General features: G+C 37.2%; 2 protein-coding genes across 5 annotated transcripts; one reads left to right on the top strand and one right to left on the bottom strand.

Moving 5' to 3' along the window:
• Nucleotides 1-2,978: 2,978 nt before the first annotated feature.
• Nucleotides 2,979-17,333, top strand: LOC141606911 (vacuolar protein sorting-associated protein 54, chloroplastic). 4 transcript variants are annotated; one of them, XM_074426296.1, is made up of 20 exons: nt 3,041-4,247; nt 4,416-4,478; nt 4,798-4,877; nt 5,226-5,343; nt 5,642-5,716; nt 6,411-6,567; nt 6,748-6,836; nt 9,493-9,749; nt 11,131-11,302; nt 11,410-11,493; nt 11,590-11,746; nt 11,846-11,975; nt 12,213-12,366; nt 13,227-13,308; nt 13,920-13,999; nt 14,718-14,879; nt 15,254-15,321; nt 16,100-16,180; nt 16,259-16,477; nt 16,917-17,333. In XM_074426296.1, the coding sequence occupies exons 1-19, from the start codon at nt 3,429-3,431 to the stop codon at nt 16,401-16,403; spliced, it is 2,973 nt and encodes a 990-aa protein (XP_074282397.1). In that variant the 5' UTR covers nt 3,041-3,428; the 3' UTR covers nt 16,404-16,477; nt 16,917-17,333. The 4 variants fall into 4 exon arrangements, with proteins under 4 accessions (XP_074282395.1, XP_074282394.1, XP_074282397.1 ...); XM_074426297.1 differs by having other exon boundaries at nt 16,259-16,558; XM_074426294.1 differs by having other exon boundaries at nt 2,979-4,247; nt 11,590-11,975; nt 16,259-16,558.
• A 78-nt stretch (nt 17,334-17,411) lies between these two features.
• On the bottom strand, nt 17,412-18,610 carry LOC141606912 (anaerobic nitrite reductase HB2). The gene is made up of 4 exons (XM_074426298.1): nt 18,425-18,610; nt 18,226-18,340; nt 17,784-17,900; nt 17,412-17,703 (listed from the first exon to the last, which is right to left on the bottom strand). Exons 1-4 carry the CDS (start codon nt 18,517-18,519, stop codon nt 17,560-17,562), a joined length of 471 nt encoding a protein of 156 aa, XP_074282399.1. The 5' UTR covers nt 18,520-18,610; the 3' UTR covers nt 17,412-17,559.
• Between the last annotated feature and the right edge of the window lie 961 nt (nt 18,611-19,571).

The raw sequence follows: 19,571 nt of genomic DNA, 5'->3' as shown, positions 1-19,571 counted from the left end.
GTTTAATTTAAGTCGGTGGCTTATTTAATATTATTATTATTAGTATTATTATTTAAGAATAAGCAATTAAATATTGCAGAGTAGTTTATTTCCTAAGGCAAGGCAATTATAATAGCTTTAGGAAAGTCGATTTTAGGAAAGATTGTTGTTCTGTTTTCAGCTTGTTTTAGGAGAGTAATATCTGGTCTCTAGGTCGGTTTTAGGACTATAAATAAGGGTCATATGTATTGTTATTCCATCATTCAAGTTATAATAAAATCTCAAGTTTGCCTTGCAAATTGTTATTCTCGGTTCGACGCGTTTTCGATCCAAACTGACTTTTGTTTGACGCGATCAAGCTTAAATCCGATCAAGGAGCAACGAGTTTTGCAATTTGGTCACCATTGTTCAAATTATAGGTCTAATTTGAGCAAATATCCCCTTTTATGTTATTGTCCGTAAACATTAATATGATAAACAGTTAATATGCACCACTTGATCCATTATTACATAAAACAGTATGTATTAGCTCCGTCACAAGGGAGACGGATTGTTAAATAATACTCCAGTAAACTTCACTAGTATTACATTCATGTGAATCTCTGCAAAAATGAAAGAAAGTGGGTGTTGCGTATTTCTAATTTTGGTGTTCCTGCATTCCACTAGGTCCAAAATGGACCGTCGGGAACGACTTCAGCTACCCATAATTTCTGCTATTTATTTTACTTTACTTTTTTCTTTTAATTATTTCTTGTCCTTATTCAAGACTTAACGCTTGTTAGTCCTACCAATAAACGTAGTCTATATATGTAGTTCAAGAGTTCACTTTTCAATGCTTGAGACAATGAGAGTGTGTTATATTCTCATAAAAACAGGTCACATTAATGAATAAATAGTTACTCTTATAATTATCATTTGGCCGAATTTTGATTCGCTTTCTATTAAAATGGATATTATTATTTTAAGCAAGACTAGTTGATTATGGTTATATCCCAATTCTGGAGTTGGGTATTTATAAGACGGTTGAATGATGACTTAATGTATGTTGTTCTAGTACACGATAACACGAACAACATTGTTTCCATTACATATTGTCTTTTGCCGAAATAATATATTATATTCAATTTTAATAACCGATAACATGATAATAAGATACAAACAATTAAAGTTCTTAAAATACAATTTGTAGGATAAATGAGATTATTAATAATATTAAATGGTATGATAAAGATAAATATCCTTTTAAAATTAACGAGAGTGTTTGTTATGGGGAAGGTCGCTGTTGAGGTGAAGAGTTGTAATAGATGTGTGGGGAATCGACGCTGATGGTGGTACATGCGTTGACGTTAGATATGTCAAATGGGTCAAACGGACGGGTTACGGGTTCGGTCATTTCGGGTTCGGGTAAAATACGGGTCGAGTCTATTTTGGATTTGGAAAAAATGGGTTTATACGGGTTTCAGGTCGGGTTTAGAGTCAAAACGGGTTAGATTAACACTTTTTTTAAAAAAAAAAATCATTTTCTTTAATTATTCTTATATTTTCAATTATTATCTAGTTTAATATATGATATTAGTAAGATTAAACATTTTTTGCTTAATATTTTCAATATCACACCGTTATACAAACGGTCGATATGGGTTTCGGGTAAAAAAACGCGACGATCAACATCTCTTTTCTGTCATTTTTTAAAACTTCTTTTCTATCGTAATTCCTACCATTTATACGTTTTTCTCTTTTTCTTCGTCTTAGTCAACTTAATTGTCACCATTCTCGCCATCACCACGTCGTCATGATCATCATTACCCTAACTAACTCGTTAAGTACGACAGTGGGACTCAAATAAGAGGACAATGATGACGTGACATTTGATTCGAAGTGATGAGGTGACAGTGCTGACGTGGAGTGCGGTTCCACGTAATACGATAAAAGTGACGGTGTGACACACTTCGAAGTGATGACGTGGCATGTGATCGAGGTGATGATGTAGCAGTGTCGACATGGAGTGCGGTTCTTTGAGTTCAGAAAAGACCTGAACCTTATAACCCAAGTAAAGCTAATCCCAAAGGCATATAAGCCAAGGGACCACTTCAAAGGCCCCTTATTCTCCTGCCGTATTCTCCTACCGGGGAGCAAGGAGCTATATTAGTAAAGAAGTCATACGACTTATCTCCTTTACATTGCAATTAAATTTATTTAACACGGTGAAAGTAATGTCGTAGCAGATACTTCAAGGTGATGACATGACATGTTGCCTGAAATATTAACATGACAGTGTTGACGTAGAGTATGGATCGACGTAATATGATGAAAGTGACGACGTGGTGATGTGGTGACGTGTCATATGTTTCAAAATGATGACGTGGCATTCTGTATATATAAACTCTAAAATATAATCTTTTTAATTGAAATAAAATATGGCCTGAGAATTAGAAAATAAAATCATTAAAATACACATTTCATGACATTACCCAATTATTTTGATTTGCTTTGACGGTCAATTTTTTTTCCTCAAATCAAAATGCAATGAGGTGAAATGAAATTAATGAGATGTCAATTTATTTTGGATAAAAATTCAATTACGATTATTATGATTATACCCACTAATCTTATCTGATTTTATTAATAACATCATTTAGTGTTGATATTTTTAGTGGATGCTGTTATATAACATTATTTTTAAAAATAATGTTGACAATTTTTTTGACTAAACATAATCTTATTCAGGCTAAAACTATTGAAATTTCTTTTTCCCAATGAAATATTATCAATAGTTTTTTATTATTAAATTTCCAACAGAGTTGAATAAATAACAATTTAATTGTTATAATCTCTAACACTCTCATCTAAAAAACCATACATTTGTACGGAACTACACTAATTTAATAGTTAAGGTTAAAAATAAACTAGAAAATGGGTAAGAAGTAAGAAAATAGGTATCAAACCAAGCGCAATAAAGGAAAATGAATAATAGATTCTTTTACTTCTTTTTAAAAAAAAAAAAAAAAAAGAAAGAAATGGATTCTTTTACATGTTTGACCTGTCAATGGGGTTTAGTTTTAGTCGGATTAGAATTTAGATAGTGTTGTGAAGTTGTGATGGGTTAAAGATAGTGCGTGAGTAGCCAAATTGGTTGGTATGAAGCGGGCGGGGGGAGCGTACATGATGAAGTTGTAGACGTTCAATTCCAATTGGGGTTTGGGGCATTCATGATTCATCATAATGTTAGCAATTTTCACAAAATCTGAATCCCGACTTCCTTCCTTCCTTCCTTCCTTCCTTAGTAGATTACTCGGCAGCAGATTAGCAAATCCAGTTAGTCGTATTAATCCTTCATCTAATCTAATCTGATCACGGATCACCCGCGCTTTTGTTTTGTTTGTTTGTTTGGATCAGATCTAACAAAACGCAAGTCTCCTCCATCAAATCAATCAATCAATCAATCGAAAATGGAGTCGCGAGCTTCCTTCTCAGGAAGGATGAATCACGACGCAGCACAGTCGAGAGATAGCAGCAGTAGTAGCAGCAGTAACAGCAACAGCAGCAGTTTATTGAGAACAACAAGCTTATCTTTCGAGCACAATCTCTCTTCCATCCTTAACAACCCTCACTCTTCCCGATCTACAGACGCTTCTTGGTTAGGTTGGTGGTCTTCCTCTACTTCTCTCGTTTTACCCGAATTCGCTCCCATCAACACCTCCAGACCCGACTTAGACACCGATTTCCGGACATACTTGTCCTCCATTTCGGATCAATACTCCCGATTCGAGGATATCAGGAATCACACCACCAAGGAAACAGAAGAAACCGATAAGAGCCAAGGAGGAGGAGGAGGACAAGGTGAGGCATTGGTAGCTTGCTTGAGACAAGTCCCTGCATTGTACTTTAAGGAGGATTTCCAGCTTGAAGATGGTGCCACCTTCCGTGCTGCCTGCCCCTTCACCACTGTCGCTGACAATCTCCTCCTGCAGGAGAGGTTGTCTCACTATCTTGATGTCGTTGAGATGCATTTGGTCAAGGAGATTTCCATGCGTTCAAACTCCTTCTTCGAGGCGCAGCAGCAGCTTGGAGACTTGAGTGTTAAGATTGTGGAAGGCTGTCAGGGGATTAGGGTCTTGAAGGAGACTGTCAGCCTGTTGGATGCCGATGTTGTTGGGACTGCTAAGGATATTCACGATTTTAGTTCCATGAGGACTAACTTGTTATCACTTCAGCACAAGTTACGTCTTATTCTTTACGTCAATCAAGCTCTTACTGCCCTCAAATTGGTACACACTTCTTCTTTCTCAAATGCTTCTTATTATTTCATTTTAATTGAAGAATCTTAGAATGTTAGTATGTTATGACTTATACCAGTTTTGGTGACGTACTGCTTCTTATTACGGTTGATGCCATGATACAATCTGTTAATTGTCATTGTCTTGCCTCTGATCCAGCTTGTTACATCAGCCGATTGTGCCGGAGCATTGGATATTGCTGATGATTTGCAGCATTTGCTGGTATAAGCCAGACCTTTAAGTTTCCTATCTCTGTTTTTCCATCTCCGTTCACATTATGAGACCAATTTTGTATTTGGAATATAAGATGTCTACAAATTATAACTTCCAAAATGTTGGAGAGAATAAGAACAACACTGGGAATGGTGAAACGATAGTTTTAGGAGTAAGATAATTGGTGAGTGACTTCTTATAGAGTACATTAGGGGTCGTTTTCTTTGATGGTATGGCTTCAAAGTAGCAGAACAAAGCGAGCCTTAAAAAATTTATATGTAGCTTTTGAACTTCTGATTTTTTCTTTTGCATCCTGCGTTTTTTTTAGAACGGTGATGAGTTGACTGGTCTTCACTGCTTTCGCCATCTTCGTGACCATGTAGCTGCTTCAATGGAGTCCATAAACAGGTTGGTGAAATTAGTTAATTACTATGGTATTATCCTCTTTGAAGGCATATTATATTGTTGGCTTTGTTACTCTCCCGCCTCTTCTTGTTCTATGATTGAAGTCTTCTTGTTTTGGTGGATAGTAAATCTTCTGTAACATTTAATTGCTGATAATTTGATGATGATCAAATTTCATAATGCTTGCTCAGCTGTTATGGCTTTGCACATCCCTTGTACTATGCAATATTCTTTTTGTATATTTGTAGGTCACTTAATTTTAAATGTTTTAGTCATGTAAGCTCATGATTGGCCTTAAATCCTGAATTGGGTTAGTGGTCTATCTTTGACTCATCAAATTCATTCTTGTAGCATTCTTTCAGCAGAATTTATGCGTGCATCTTTGCACGATGCTGGGAATTTGGATTCTTTAATTGTGTCAAGAGCAAAGGAGAGAGCTTCAATATCTAGTAACGGAAGGCTTGATGATGTGAGTATGATGTCACTTTTTTTTATTTGTTCTGAAAACTCCAGGATTTGAAGTTTGTTGTGTTGTTCTCAGGGCTGTAGTTCTAAGCATCTTCCTTGTTAAGTTGCCTTTTTTTTTTGTTTTTTGGTTTTGCATCCTTTCTGTTTCTTGTGAAAGCTCATAGTCATTTCGGTAACAAGATGGTTTTTCTTTGATTGTTTTGTTCAAACTACCTTTCTTTCTCTGTAACATTAGAGTCAATAAGGTGGGGGTAGGCTACCTTTTAATAATAAACATAATGCGCAGACTCTTTTTCCAGGTTCATTTGGACGAAGAAGAAACCTCTTATATACGTGATCGTCTTCTGCCAATAATAATTGGATTACTGAGAACCGTGAGTTACATCTATCTCTTTGAACTTTGTTATACTTAAGAAGAGCTGAAAAATAAATGGAGTTGGGCCTTGTTCTTTTGGACTTCAAATTGCTGAACTGAACTTATAAGAACTAAACTGAATTTATAGAAACTGAACTGAACTTAAAGGGGGTGACTTTAAGTCCAAAAGAATAGGGCCTTAGCCTTTTTTTTGTGTGTCTAAATGCTGTTGAGACTAACGCGTTGTTGGTGGATGATGATTTGTTTAACTCTTACTGTGATGCTCTTTTGTTGATGGTTGAGTTTCTGAATTACTTGCACAAGGATAGAGAAGTTTGCGAGGCATCCGTTTTCTTGCATTGTTTTGTTTTTATGTTGGTGGAAATTTTTACTCTGATCCTTCAGGTGAAAATAGCCGAATAACCACAGGGTATGAAGACTGTAGAACACTCTGATCTATTCATGTTGTCCCTGACACTTCTCCTAGTTTTGAATGAAGATTTTCACCATTCCCACAAAATAGATTTCCGGAAAGGGAAAATTGTTTCGTACACATACCAATATTTCAGATAACACCTGTTAGATGTGTTAACTTGCAGTGTTTGTGATCAAATAATTGGTAGAAGGATACTGGCATAGCAAGATCCACTTACTAGTTACTACACGCTGCTTCCGCTCTATCAGAATTGTTGTCTGATGAATATTTTTTCCAGGCAAAACTACCATCGGTCCTGAGGATGTACCGTGACACCCTTACTGCTGATATGAAAACAGCTATTAAGACTTCAGTAGCAGAGCTGCTTCCTGTTCTTGTTGCTCGACTTCCTGAGTCAGATTTATCGGCTGGAGAGAGAACTGCTGATGCAGATGGTAAAATATATTCTAATCAGTTCAATTTTTGACGAACAATTGTAGTGTTTTACAAGCTATAATAAAGCAGTCGGCTTGAGTGGAGTATCATGTTCTTTTTGTTTGTAACTTGTTAGTCACTTCCGTAAACAAAAGTGCAAGTAAAAGAGGAAACCCTCTGACACTCAGTGTATGATATAGGTGGAGGCTCATCTCTTGCAAGCAGGTTGAGGAGCTTATCAACTGAAAGCTTTATTCAATTACTAAGTGCTGTTTTCAAGATTGTCTTGGTAAAGTTGGTTAAGCTTCTACTATCTGTCCATGTATTTTCTTGTTTAAGTTGGTTTTGGTGCTAGAATTTTTTTTTTTTTTTTTTTGCGACGTGGTTTTAAATTAGTACGTGATGTTATGAAGTGTTTTGTCTATCTTTGAGAGATACTTCTACTTAGTAGTGCCCAGTATATATTTTTCCCTCTACATTTATCCGTTCCTCCCGTATTTCTTCCGAGACACATATTTTTGTCCCTGCCATTTTGATAACTTTCCTTATATGGCAAAAGTTAAGAGAATAAACGCCAACTCATTTTCTCAGCTATAATTACCACAGCCCCTAACTTCTACTTCATCACCCGATCCATCTTTCCTACCCCACCCATCTCCATCCACTGTCACCCCTTATGACTTATGACTGAGGTGGACACGCCACCACGACCTCCTTGGCCACCACCACAACCTCCACATCCTTTCCCCATTTTCCATGACCACGGCTGACGACGCGGTTGACCTCCTCGCTCCATTGACCTACCCCCACCAAAAAACCATCACCCAGCTCCTGCCATTTACCCTCTTCTCTCCTGACCACCTTCTTACCCAAAAGCAAACATTTTTTTTTTCTCGGACCTCGAAACCCAGTTCTACAAGGAGAGACAAGTAATTTCTAAAACTGCCCCCCATCCAATGTTGTTAGGATTGGGATTGTACTTGGATCGATGGAGTAGGTAGAACCGGATCGTAGGATTGTAAGATTCTACAAACTAACTAAAATATACTCCCTCCTATTCTCTATTTTCTTCCACATTGCTTTTAGACAAATATTTAGTGGAATGATAGCATGTGGAGGAAAATGAAAGTAGGAGAGAGAATGTGGGGTTACATGTAATATTAACCACAAATTGATAGACAAATAAGGAAAGCGGAAGATCATTGTGACTTAATGATTAAGGAAATGTGGAAGATGTTAGTGAATAGGAGGGAGTAGTTTTTTACTTGGTAAAAACATAAAATGAAGATCAAAATACATTTTTATTAAAAATTATCCATAAATTATTGATAATTAATAATTTTTGAGTCATTGATATGAACATGTTTTTACAATTTATATAAGATTTGAATTTTATAGTGTCACTATATAAAATATATATTTATTCTTTTATCATAAACCGGATCGTAGGATCGTAAGATTGTAGGATCGTATTATGATCCTACCTCTTGAAATTTTCAAACGAATAGAATCGTAAGATCTGGGATCGAATCATTGTGTTTTATGTCCTCATGCGCCTCAAATAGTGCCCATCGTCGCTTTCAAAGTGGTGGTCCGTGCGATAACAGCGGTGGTGTTCTGGTTGTGGGTGGTCGGACTGCAGTGGATTGTGGTGGTGGTGTGGTCCAGCGAGTTGTTTGGCTGGTCAGGCGATGTGTTTGGAGTAGTGTGGTGGTGGTGGAAGTGCGGTGTGGTCCAGCTAGTTGTTTGAGTGGTCAGGCGATGTGGTGGGATAAGGTTGGATGGAGGCAGTGTGGGTGAATTGATTTTGAGTTAAATGACTTTTTGCTAATAAGGGTTTGCATTAATTGGTCTACTTACCATCTTTTAGTGTATTATATTCATTTTTCTTAAGAACCATGTATAAAGCAAAGAAACAAATAGGTGTGAGGGAGTACGTCTTTTTTTTTCTTCTCAGGGTTTTCAGCTACTTGCTGCCCACCTCACATAAATTTGGGTATGAAATTGTGGAGTATATATACTTTCTTTTAATCTCTATTCATATGTTTATTAGGTCAAGTGTCAAAGAATAGAGGTCGAAAGTTGAAGCTCCTCATTCTGTTTGCATACGTTATTAAGGGGAACAGTTGTGTTGGAAGTCTGCCACATTAGAAACATTTTCCTTAAACATGACTGAGATGACAACTGTTGATATGTTTTGTTCGGATGTCTATTTTCAGCTGCAGCTCTTTTAAGAAGTCATCCTTGAGGCACTCTTGATTGTTTTTTCTTACCAGTCAGTCAGTCAGATCATGCATTACTGTGTGATTTGTGCACTTTACATATCACCCAGCTCCAATACTTGACTTTTGTCATGGAAGGACTTAGAATCATAATAGTACACTTTCAAATTTTGTCTAGATGCGTATTTCTCTAGGATTAAGTATCATGTGCGAGGACCACATTTTCCCTGGATCTCGTCATAGAACTGTAATATGATGGGATGCCGCATGACACCTGGACTATTATCCACTTGCCTTGGTCAACATTTTTGGCTTCTTTTGTCAGCCAATTTCCTGTTTCCCACCGTGGATGGTCTCTTTTTCTTTCCTTCCCCTTCCCAATTTATATTTATGTCTTCTCTCTGTCTCCTTCCATGGTTCCCTAAGAAATAATGGTGAATTGACTACCAGCTCGACCTCAGAAAGGCTAAGCTCATACATAAGAGCTAGGATTTCATTGGGTGCTGGACACAGATTGGTCAATAGGGATTTCAGTTGCATTGTGTTTAAGCCGCTCGGTGCTGGTTGCGACATGTCCCACACTTCACAGCCAATGGCCTTTTGAAACGGCCGATTAGCCAGTATTTTTGTCAACTGCATTAGCTCTCGATCTTCCACTCATTAAGATTGTAATAGTTTTCTGTGAAACACAAGTATGCTGAACTCAATGTCTGATAAATACAGGCACATTTAATTCGGGCAGCTGAAGTGAAAAAATCCATAGAGTGGATCATGTCTAATCTGGATGGTCATTATGCAGCTGAGTCGGTTGCTGCTGCTATAGCTCATGGTGCTGCGGCAACAGAATCTGCTCAAGATGGTGACAGCTCAGGATATAGTTTAGTCACATACTCTCCCCAAAGAAGTGCTACCAAGGTCCTGACTTTGCAAGGGAAGGCAAATGATGTAACAAGCCAGTCAAGCATGTCTAAAAATTTTCGGTAAGCTAATTCATTTTCTCCTTAACTCATCCACCGTTAGAATAGTAAGTTATTTAATTTTTATCAACTGGTTGACCTTGGTGAGTTCCTTGGACACAAAAACTCTCTTTTCTATGGCTTTAGAATCTGATGGGATAAAAGCAAAATATCTCACTAAATTGTGCTTCTTATACAAGTACAGTCAAGTCTTTATCAGAATTTTTTTGACGGATCTTTAAAAAACCATTTGGGTAAGGCTGCGTATATGTGACTCCCTCAACACTCCATTAGTGAGAACTTCATAGGCATCCGGGTAATGTGTAATGTTGTTGTCTTATTGACCCGATGAATCTATTATTCTCCCCATGTCCCGGAATAATATTCTTAGTCGGTTTGGGCGCATAAACAAAGCGTAAAAGCAAATGGATAAATATTAGAGGATGAAGCTATTTTCGCTCGTTTATTTCTGTCCTCACACTTTACCTATTGCTACGACCCAGTACCACCTGCCACCATTCACAAAGCAACCCCACGATTTGTAGTATGAGATGGTCTCCTAGGAGACGAACTCCCGCTTCCCTCAACACGATCCACCATCCTCCCTGTATCCCCATACGACACCGAATTGGTTACACAACCTATTATTACCCTTCCCTTGCAGCCGCAAAACCAATAACAACCAAGAAGATTAAATTAGGACTCTGAAAAAGGAAAGTGCGAAGATTGAATAGAGACGGATGAGTATTAATTTAAGCATTGAGCATTTGAGCGTTCGTACATATATAGGTATATATTCCGTGAATGCATCCGTGTTTAGATATGCAAATTTATAGCTTGTGTGTAATCAGGATGACACATTTTTTCAAAATCTTTTTAATCTTTTCTCCCGATTTAAATTTTAAGTTTTTATAAAAGAAATCCGGAATTCGATTTTAAAACCTGTAAGTTTACCTTGACTTTGCATTACATTTTTGCTCTCCCTTTTGTTTTTCATTTTCCCTTTTCTATTCGCATTTTGAGCTGTCCGTTCACCCATAGACGGTTCTAAAGGATGATTCATGTCAGCCGACCCCAAATCATTTTGGGATTAAGGCTCTGATGTTGTTGTGTGTAATCAGGATGACAGTAGTAATGAATGATCACATTAATTTTGATTTTTGACCGCATGTAACTTGCTCAAACCCCGCGGAAGTTTTAGTGAGTAATGTTGTTCTGAAATCGAGTTGAGGGAGAACCTTCAATTAAAACCGTTGAGGCGTAGTAGTAGAGTGGTGCGTGATCATTGTTGTAGACGTGACAATATATGCTTGAATATTATTATGGTTTGTCAGTCATATGATTAATACTCCGTATGATTCTACTATTGAATTGTGTGGATTAAAGATATCCTATATTTTTACAGAGCTGACGTGTTACGAGAAAATGCCGAGGGTGTCTTTGCAGCTTGTGATGCTGCCCATGGAAGATGGGCAAAACTTCTTGGTGTGCGTGCTATTCTTCACCCTAAGATTCGATTGCAGGAGTTTTTAAGTATCTACAGCATTACTCAAGAATTTATAAATGCTACTGAAAAGGTATGCGAGAGAGATGTGTACAGTACATAATATTTTTATCTTTGTTTTGAAGTTACTGTACATGCACTACCTCTGGTCTGATATGATTATCAATCTGACATGTTCAGATAGGTGGAAGGTTGGGATATAGTATAAGAGGTACACTTCAGTCACAAGCGAAAGCATTTGTCGATTTTCAGCACGAGTCTCGAGTAAGATATGCTGCACACTTCAATAAGTTTTGACATTAGCCAGATAGTAATATCATGTTTACTAGTGTGAATACATTTTCGGGCTTTCTGAATCAGGCGGCCAAAATCAAAGCAGTGTTAGATCAAGAGACATGGTCTGAGGTTGATGTCCCCGATGAGTTCCAGGCCATTGTTGCTTCCATGCTGAGCTCTGATCTCTTGGTTACTGGTAATGATGTTGGTGATCAGGATGGTGATGTTGCGCTGAGCAATGGTGAGACAACCATGTCGGAGAGTAACAGTGAGTCTGTTGCTAGGCATCCTCTGGACCAAATACAACCTAACAATGTTTATAATGGTACTACAAACGTAGAGATCTCTCAGCGCTCCAGTGAGGGAAATGACACAAATAGAACTGATGCTGCCACCACTGCAGCCCGCAGCAGAAACAGTAACACAAAAACACTAACTTACAGAGGTGTTGAATATCACATGGTTAACTGGTTAGTCACCCTTTACTTTTTGAGCCAGTCATTGCCATTACATCCTGTAGATCTCCTGTTGCAATATATGCTTTAAGTACGTCTAGTCAGTAGCTCAGCTTAGTTAAGGGCACACGTTAAAATCTTCTCAAGAAATAAATGAATTTCAAGTTATCTTCTCCATAGCTAGCTTTTCTTCTTTCGCTAAAATGATACTCCGAATTTGCTAACTTTAGGCTCATGAATTTTGTTCTCCAGTGGCTTAATATTGCTGAAGATGCTGTCAGAGTATATTGACATGAATGATAGTTTACCAACGCTTTCAGCAGAAATAGTTCACCGTGTCGTAGAAGTTTTGAAATTTTTTAATACAAGGTCCTGCCAGCTGGTTCTTGGTGCTCACGCCATGCAGGTACAACGTTACATTGCTTATATGTTTAATGATACTTTGGTTGCTCTTTGTTCAGGATGTTACTGATGTTCTATTTGTTTTAGAAATTTTGTTTTCTGGTGCAAACTTAGTTCTTTTCAATCCTTTCTACTCCCTGTCTCCCTCTGCAATGACATAATGTTCCCGCTTTCCTTTTATGGTTGTACTGTTATAATGTTCCCATTTATTTTCTTTCCAATTTTGTAAGTTATTTCGTATCAAAATTACTAATTTTCAATGCCAGTTCATAATTACATAAATTGCCATTATTAAACTATAGTACTATACTATACACATCACAATAGTTTTGTTAACCACTCATACCAAATCTATATGAATTCTCACTTAAGACTATTGTATGGCTCTCCATTGCGAAACAGAGCCAAATGGTATCATTTACCAACATAATTATTTTTTCAGTTTCTAGAAGTGAGACCAACCATCCAATCTGTTGATTTATTACCCACCAACAGTCACCATCTCCCCTTCCTCACTAGCAATGCTACCGTCCCCTCCCCTTCCTCCATCCCCACCTACGATCTTCCCACCACTCTCCCCACCCATGACCTCCCCCACACCATTTAAAATCTTCTTCCCTGACTTCACCTGCTGCCGAACTCCTCGCCCATCACCGTTCTCGCTGATCTTTCACCTATCACCGTTGATCTCTCCTTCCGATAACCCCAACTCCCGCTCTCCAGTCACACAGCCTAGCTTGATTCCTCCCTCCAGTGTTGCGATCCAAATACAACCTCCCTCCAGTTTATTTCATGATTGTTGGCTTTCTGTACGACTTATATTCTGCTATCAGTTTTTGATTTTTTATTTTTGCGATGTTGCAGGTCTCTGGCTTGAAATCTATAACATCTAAGCATTTGGCTTTGGCAAGTCAAGTCGTCAGCTTTGTTTATGCTATTATTCCTGGTAAGTGATTATAATTACAACTTCCTGATTTCAAAAAAAGTAACCATTTACTTGGAATATAACCATACCAAAGCCTTAAACCCATATTGTTTTGGTCTTTTGGGACTGATTAACTTGAATTATTGCATGGAAATGTCATTAAAGAGGGAAAAAAATGACTAAAAGGAGAGAAGGGGCGGCGAAATAATAAGTGTGAAGAGTAGCAAAGGAAAAAACATTAAAAAATGAGGACATTCTGGTTAATGAGTACGAATAAGAGATTTAAATAGGAGAAATAAGGTTGAAGAAAAGCCAAGTGGAAATCAATACAAAAATTGGGAAAGTTTACAAAGACTACTATTGGTGATTATAAGCCTCCAACTAGAAGTGAATTTTCTCTCTGGTTTTCTGCTGAACTTGGTTCTCTTTGGATGAGAGCTTTTTCTTTGAGGGGGATTTGGCAACTTGGCATGAATCTGTAGTTTCTGAATGGTGAGATTACTTTTTTCTTCTTGTAGAAGAAGTTAATTGGAGGATTCTGAAGCTCAGTGATGTTTAGATATTGCCTTTCTCCAGTGTATGGAAGGAACTCTTGAATAATTCTAATGATATTCTTCTATCTGTATATTAAGACATCAGGCGGATCCTTTTTCTCAAAGTACCAGAAAATAGAAAGACACTGTTGCAGTCTGCGATGGACCGGGTGGCACAGGTAGAATTTAGCTCCTTGTAGCCTTTAATTCCAGGATGCATTTTGAAGCTATTGCAAAGATTTTTTTTTTTTATTTTTTTTTTTTAAAAAAAAAAAAATTATATATCGTATGCTTTATAGTACTTTAGTTTCGTTGGGCTTGCAGTGAGCAACAATGGTTTAGTAACAGACTTGCTATGCTTTATAGTACTTTAGTTTCGTTGGGCTTGAAGTGAGCAACAATGGTTTAGTAACAGACTTGCTGCAGCCTGCATACTACTTCAACAAGCATTCTTTTCACAATGCAATCTTCACGGATATTAGTTGTCCGACAGAATCTCTCCACATAGTGAGATGGTCTCTGTTAAAATATGTCATTTGGAGATTAAAAAGTTGAGTTCTTTGGCATACACCCCCTATAAATCTAGTAAATTGACTAACATTTGGCCAGAAAGGATGGGTTCATGAAGTTTAATGTGGTCTGGGAGTTCTTGATGCATGTAACTTTTATTCAAAGTGAGCAAAGGAAGTGGAAGTATTGCATGCTTCTGTGACTTATATTACTGTATAACATGCTACTAAAAATAAGCAAAAGTTTTGCTGTTATTTAGGTACATAATTGCTTGAAAGTTCGCCTATGTGGTTATACTTTATAGGCACTCATGTTACTATCTTAGTCCATGAAATGACTCTTTAAGAATTTCGGTGTTAAACAACTCACGACTGCCTTTCATTGTAGGATTATAAGCATCACCAAGATGAGATACATAATAAGCTGGTCCAGATTATGAGTGAGAGGTTGCTGCATCATTTACGAGGGTTGCCTCAAATTGTTGAAACTTGGAACAAGCCTGATGATGGTGACACGCAATCAAGTCAGTTTGCGAAATCATTGACAAAGGTAACCAACCCCCTGGCCCTTGCCCCCGGCAGGGCTTAATAAAAAAATTTCACTCACTGTTACTGGCTTACTGCAGAGGTGGAACTCGTTGTCGGTTGCCTATTTTCTTTAGTCTTTTATTATGTTCTTTCATGCTTATTTCTGTTTGCAGTTCTTGATTTCGTTGATGTGTGGTTGTGCTTTTTTCTTTTTTTATAATATTTGATATACTCAGTTTTTTGTCCTTCTAGGGCCTTAATTGCTCTCATTCAAAGTTAGTGTCTTCGTATTTGAGCTGAATAATGGAAGTATAAGTGAAGCTAATATCTTATGTGTATTGACTTTTGACAAATATATATTTGGTTTTCTGATTCGACCCTGCTAATTTTATGTAGGAAGTTAATTATCTTCAACGTATCTTGTCTCGAATGCTTCATGAAGTGGATCTCAACAAGATTTTTGGGTGAGCTTAAAGTTCTTTATTATCAATTATTTTTTTAATATATGTTGTCTGTCCCAAAGCATAATTCTGTCGTGGCTTTATTTGTTGAGGTTACATGCGTACAAATAAGATAAGCCTGTTGAATTGAGTTAAAGTGTTCTGAGAATATCCGTGGGTGAACGTTAAGTTTATCTCTGGCAGCAAAACTCCAAAACCAAATATAAATGTCAATTATGTGACTGACCCACACTTCCAAAAGCTATCTTTGGCTTCCATTGACTGCTTACATCTTCAAAATGGTATAGGTACCCCTCTAGCATGTTACCATTATCGATCACTATTTCCTTTCTATGTCAGTGGACGTGTCTCTTGCCAGTTGGCGACTTCATGCTTGTTCTTCTCATATCTTCTTTTCTTTCATACTCCCTCCATCTCAATTATTTTGCCCCCATTTGACTAGATGTTACATTATAAAGAAAAAAAATGATAAAATATTATTATAGCTCTCGACTAAAAAATGCCCAACACCCTTGCTCTGAATTTGTTCCAACTCAATGAGTTCGACTGTGCATTAGTACAAGATAAAATAGAACCCTAACTTGACTAGTGACAAGGCTAGAAGGTCACTAATTTATTATACTAAAAATGTAGAAAGGGGCCATTTATTTTGGGATTTATCAAAAAGAAGTGGAGTACAATAAAAATGGGATGGTGGGAGTATGCTTTTGCGTTGGCCTATGAAGTATGCTGTACACACGGAAAGCTTCTTCTATACATTTCTTGTATACTCTATCTGCAGGCAAGTGGTCCAGACATTCCATGCAAGAATTTCAGAAGCATATTCATCCTTGGAAATTAACACTCCTCAAGCAAAAACAAGGTGCTATTAAGATATTGCCTATTGTTTAGCTCACAGCCTGATTGTTACTTGTCTCTAAATACAAAATTTGGATTACAGACTGCATAGGGACATCCAACAAATTCTGGGGTGCATTCGATCCCTTCCTACTGGTATAAGTAGTAACTCTGGTGTTGCAAACTGGGGACTGCTTGATGAGTTTTTGGCTCAAAGATTTGAAGGGGAACCTGCTACATCAACGTGAATATCTTGGCATGCCAAAGGCAGTACGGAACAGAAAATCCTTTGTCAGCACATCTGAGTCTAGGGTTTAGAAAGGTCAAGCATCTGATGACTTGAGGCACCCAGCTGGGTTTTCTTGCTTCTGTTTTTGAACAATATTATTCTGTGTAGTGTCAGGTTAACCGGTGCTGGAAAATGAAATTTTGTTATCCTTAGGCTACTCCCTCCATTCCATTTTTTTGGTCCTACTTTCTATTTTGGGATGATTTTCAGAAAAGTGCTAAAATGAGGGACAATATCATTGTGATGGAGGGAATGGTAGTTAATAAATTAGGGGTAATATAGGATGTTCACTCTTTTTCTTACCAATTTAGAAAGGGGACAATTAATTTGTGACAATTTTAGAGGGAAGAGGGGACAATAAAATTGGAATGGAGGGAGTATATTATATCCATCATTTGATTTGGGGGAATTGTTATTAACAGTAGAGTGACTTGTGCTGTCGCATGACAAGATGGTTGTTGGATTGATACAGGTAAATGGTGGTGGTTCACTAAGTAGATTAAGAAGGTGAATTCCTTAGATTCAGAGTTAGGGGAGTCTACACTCCGCAGCCAGGAAGTATTTGAATACTCATACTTGGAATGGGTAGCATCATTGAGACTTTGGTCACTGGAATGAAGTGTGGGGGCAAGTCTTTCCTCCAAAATATTGACTGAAACACAGATGGATAAAAGATACGAGGAAATAGTTTCTGTATGTGCATCGCGCTCTCGTTTTCTCTCTGTTTTTAGCTTGTTGCAACCTTAGCTTGTTCATATTTGAAATGGGTAGCTTGAATACTCGTACTTGAAATGGGGCTTCATATATATGTGTGTCAAATGTTTGTTCAGGAAATGGGAGAAACGGTCCTATTCTTTTTGCCATGAAGATGTGTACGTTTATAAGCAAAGACTTGTTTCCCCCATCCCCTTTTCTCATTGTGTATCCAAATAAGGGCTGCTTCTTTTCGAAACAGAAACTTCTGGTGTGAGCCAATACCCTTTCCTCCTCCTTGTGTATCCATCCAAATAAGGGTTTTGCATTGAATTACAAACTAGAAATCAAGTTTACAAAACATGGACAATAAATACTCATCAAAAGCACAAACTAAATCAAAACATGATGATAATGTTGAATTAAGAGGTCTCTTCGGCCTTCATCTCAGCCTTAATAGCAGCAGCCAGCTGATCATAGGCGGCACTCCAAGCATCTTTTGTTTCCACGCTCCATTTATCTCCAACTGCTTCTTCTACTGTCTTTAGTAGCACTTCTTTCACCACCTATTTCACCCTATAATTCATTAGTGCGTGCTTGTTTAGGGTTTGCCTCGGACTTAAATTTGAGTGAAATTATAGAGTACCTCAAAATGGGGATCAGCCACCCCACTCTTTAAATGAAGAGCTCCCAAGTACTTGAGGGTTGTTTCTCCAACCACCACTTGACCTTTCTCTCGTAGTTGAATTGCTGATTCACATGTCTGCAGATTTATTCTTATTGAGCCTACCTTCCAATATGAAACTGGTGGAATTCGGGTTTTAATCTCCACTAATCACCGTGGTGATTGCCCTCTGTTAAGTTGGTTTGTTTTTTTTAACAACGATTTTATTTTATTTTATTTTATACGAGAGTATTTCTTTGAGAATTTGTGCTACAAAATTGGTTAACTGGCGTAGATTGTTGGATAAGATAAATAAAAAGAAGAATTTAAGTCATTTATAACCAACCATTTGCGATATTAACTACGAGTATCACTTTGATAGATTCTTGATGTAAATTAAAACAAGTAATTGAATAAATCTCACCATTTTGAAAACCTTGACAGCATGAGCTTTGAGCTTGGGATTGTTTTGTGGGATTTCATTGGAATCTCTTAGAAATGAGAATAAATCTTTGGCTGCAGGTGCTATCTCCAATATTCTACAAAATAATTACTAACAAATTATTTCACTCAAATCAAATCAATCAATCAATCATATGAGTTGGTAAAAAGTTGTTGCTTACATTGTAAAGAATCGAAGGCTATTTTCTGGAATATTTTGCTTCAGAATCTCCCATGATTCTTTCACCAGACCTTCCTCCTTTTCTGTGAATGCCATGCTTTTGTCTATACAGGTTGCTCCCTATTTTATTCTGATCTGAAAATATGAGAGGGCGCACATATTATAAACCTTATCTGAAATGTAAATGTATAACCCAAGTAATAATAGATTAAGATTGAATCCATTTTTGAAATAATGGTCAAAAATAAAATATTGGTCGTTTTGGGTCGGTTTTGAAAATATTTGTCAAAATGGTGTCCACGTAGGCTCGGGATTTCTGGACCTAAAACACGCCACTACCAATGGCGTGTTTATAATGAGTATGGAAAGAAACTTCATTAAAAAATGGACTAAAACAAACACGCCATTGGGAATGGCGGGTTTCGGAGGGGAAACACGCCACCCCTAATGGCGTGTCTTATTAATTTTTTTTTTTTTTTTTTTTTTTTTTTTTTTTTTTTTTTTTTTTAAAGTTCAGTCAGTTGTGGAAAAAAATTGTTGTAAAGACACGCCACTACTAGTGGCGTGTTTCAGGTCTAGAAATCCCGAGCCTACGTGGACACCATTTTGACAAATATTTTCAAAACCGACCCAAAACGACAAATATTTTATTTTTGACTATTATTTCGAAAATGGACTCATTAAGATTACACAAATTCTCATTTAAGATTGACATCATTCATTTTAAGCTTAAAACTGATCAAATACATATTAAAAAATACCAAAAGTTATATCTTTATTACCAAAATGTGGTATTATTTGACCAATCTTAACTTTAAGACGGGCATACATACATTTATCTATAATTATGGTGCAGACAAATAGGCGTGGGCCTTAGACAGTGGGCAGTGCACTCTTATTGGACCGAACTATGATGTGTATTCTGTCCTTGATGAGATGTGGAGAATCATCCAAGTAGCTCTTTGTGCTTGCAAGAGTACATACATGCCTTATTTTGCTCATTACTAGTCACCTAAAGTCACATCTTTCATCTACAAAAATGTTAAAATCATAATTTTAGGGTTACCATTTCGTTTATTTGTCAACATTACATTACATTACTATGCAAAGTTATCATAATTCATAATTGTGATCTAAACCAGCTATGC

This window comes from Silene latifolia, chromosome 10 (genome assembly GCF_048544455.1).
Source record: "Silene latifolia isolate original U9 population chromosome 10, ASM4854445v1, whole genome shotgun sequence".
NCBI lineage: Eukaryota > Viridiplantae > Streptophyta > Magnoliopsida > Caryophyllales > Caryophyllaceae > Silene > Silene latifolia.
The sequence above is the reverse complement of the archived record's forward strand: the minus strand, read 5'-3'. Positions and strand labels throughout refer to the sequence as shown.

Excerpts from the sequence above, each read along its gene's own strand:
- LOC141606911 (XM_074426294.1), top strand. The coding sequence starts at position 3,429 with ATGGAGTCGCGAGCTTCCTTCTCAGGAAGGATGAATCACGACGCAGCA. Across the intron at positions 5,344-5,641 it reads GTAACGGAAGGCTTGATGAT|GTTCATTTGGACGAAGAAGA; the intron begins GTGAGTATGATG and ends CTCTTTTTCCAG. Across the intron at positions 6,568-6,747 it reads GAGAACTGCTGATGCAGATG|GTGGAGGCTCATCTCTTGCA; the intron begins GTAAAATATATT and ends TGTATGATATAG.
- LOC141606912 (XM_074426298.1), bottom strand. The coding sequence starts at position 18,519 with ATGGCATTCACAGAAAAGGAGGAAGGTCTGGTGAAAGAATCATGGGAG. Across the intron at positions 18,341-18,424 it reads AGCCTTCGATTCTTTACAAT|AATATTGGAGATAGCACCTG; the intron begins GTAAGCAACAAC and ends ATTATTTTGTAG. Across the intron at positions 17,704-17,783 it reads TGGCTGATCCCCATTTTGAG|GTGGTGAAAGAAGTGCTACT; the intron begins GTACTCTATAAT and ends AGGGTGAAATAG.